The 1,122-nt window shown below is 40.8% G+C and overlaps 1 protein-coding gene across 1 annotated transcript; it reads left to right on the forward strand.

Annotated features, from left to right (window-relative positions):
• The first annotated feature begins 16 nt into the window (after positions 1 to 16).
• LOC111386868 (type IV inositol polyphosphate 5-phosphatase 6-like) lies at positions 17 to 1,116 on the forward strand. The gene is made up of 4 exons (XM_023011354.1): positions 17 to 151; positions 243 to 391; positions 464 to 878; positions 968 to 1,116. The coding sequence occupies exons 1-3, from the start codon at positions 116 to 118 to the stop codon at positions 687 to 689; spliced, it is 411 nt and encodes a 136-aa protein (XP_022867122.1). The 5' UTR covers positions 17 to 115; the 3' UTR covers positions 690 to 878; positions 968 to 1,116.
• The last annotated feature ends 6 nt before the right edge of the window (positions 1,117 to 1,122 follow it).

Below are 1,122 nucleotides of genomic sequence, written 5' to 3' on the forward strand. Positions count from 1 at the left end.
TAATTGCTTGCGATTTACTGATAAGTTTATATTTTGATCTAGCCGAATTATTTGGCTTGGGGATCTGAACTATCGAATAGCGCTACCATCCCGGTCTGCTAAAGCACTTGTTGAGATGCAAAATTGGAGAGCATTGTTAGAAAAGGACCAGGTACTTTTATCTATGTTCTTTTTGAACTCTTCGGGTTAATATTTTTCTGTGATTGTCAATATAATAGTGAATAACGTATTGTTATTATCAGCTGCGGATAGAGCAGAGACGAGGCCGAGTTTTTGAGGGATGGAGAGAAGGGAAGATATATTTTCCTCCAACTTATAAATACTCACACAATTCAGACAGATATGTGGGAGGTGAAATGCATCCTAAGGAGAAACGAAGGACACCAGCGTGGTTAGAACTCTCTCTTACTGATCAATATGCCTTATATGTTGATTATTCATTAAATAAGTAAAAATTGATCAGGTGTGATCGAATTTTGTGGTACGGAGACGGCCTTCAGCAGTTATCTTATGTACGCGGGGAGTCTAGGTTCTCAGATCATAGACCTGTTTCCAGCATATTTTGGGCCGAAGCTGAGTCAGTTCCCAGCCGGTTAAGGAAAAGCACAAGTTGTTCCAGCTCGAGGATTGATGTGGAGGAGTTGTTTCCTCCATACTCGCATGGTTACACAGAACTATGCTTCTTTTGAAGTAGTAAAAACGGATGGTTAAAAATGAGTACGCGTTCAGTCCTTGAACATCTAATATCAGTGCTTTGAGGGTGTGAAATTTTACGCACCCAAAGCAAGATATGAGAAAATATGCAGGCGGGGAAATGCTCTGGGGAAGCATAGGGTGAAGAACGATGGGGACATCCTTTGCCCATTAACTGAAAAATGGTGAAGCCTGATGCTCTTTTACCTTTTCTTGATTATGCTGCAGCTTGTCATTTTCTTTTCTGATTTTTTGCCCTCCATTTTCTGATCAGATGTAGATATTAGACATATACTTACAAAGCAATCGGGCTCGCTTCTTGCTATTGACTTTTCCAATGACAAATGCCTTCTCTTCTCAAAGAACCAGACGAGATGAGACGATCTTCACCAGTCTTACTAGGCGGGCGGGAAAAAATCTAATCCGGCT

Source organism: Olea europaea, unplaced genomic scaffold, assembly GCF_002742605.1.
Source record: "Olea europaea var. sylvestris unplaced genomic scaffold, O_europaea_v1 scaffold37519, whole genome shotgun sequence".
In the NCBI taxonomy this organism is placed as follows: domain Eukaryota; kingdom Viridiplantae; phylum Streptophyta; class Magnoliopsida; order Lamiales; family Oleaceae; genus Olea; species Olea europaea.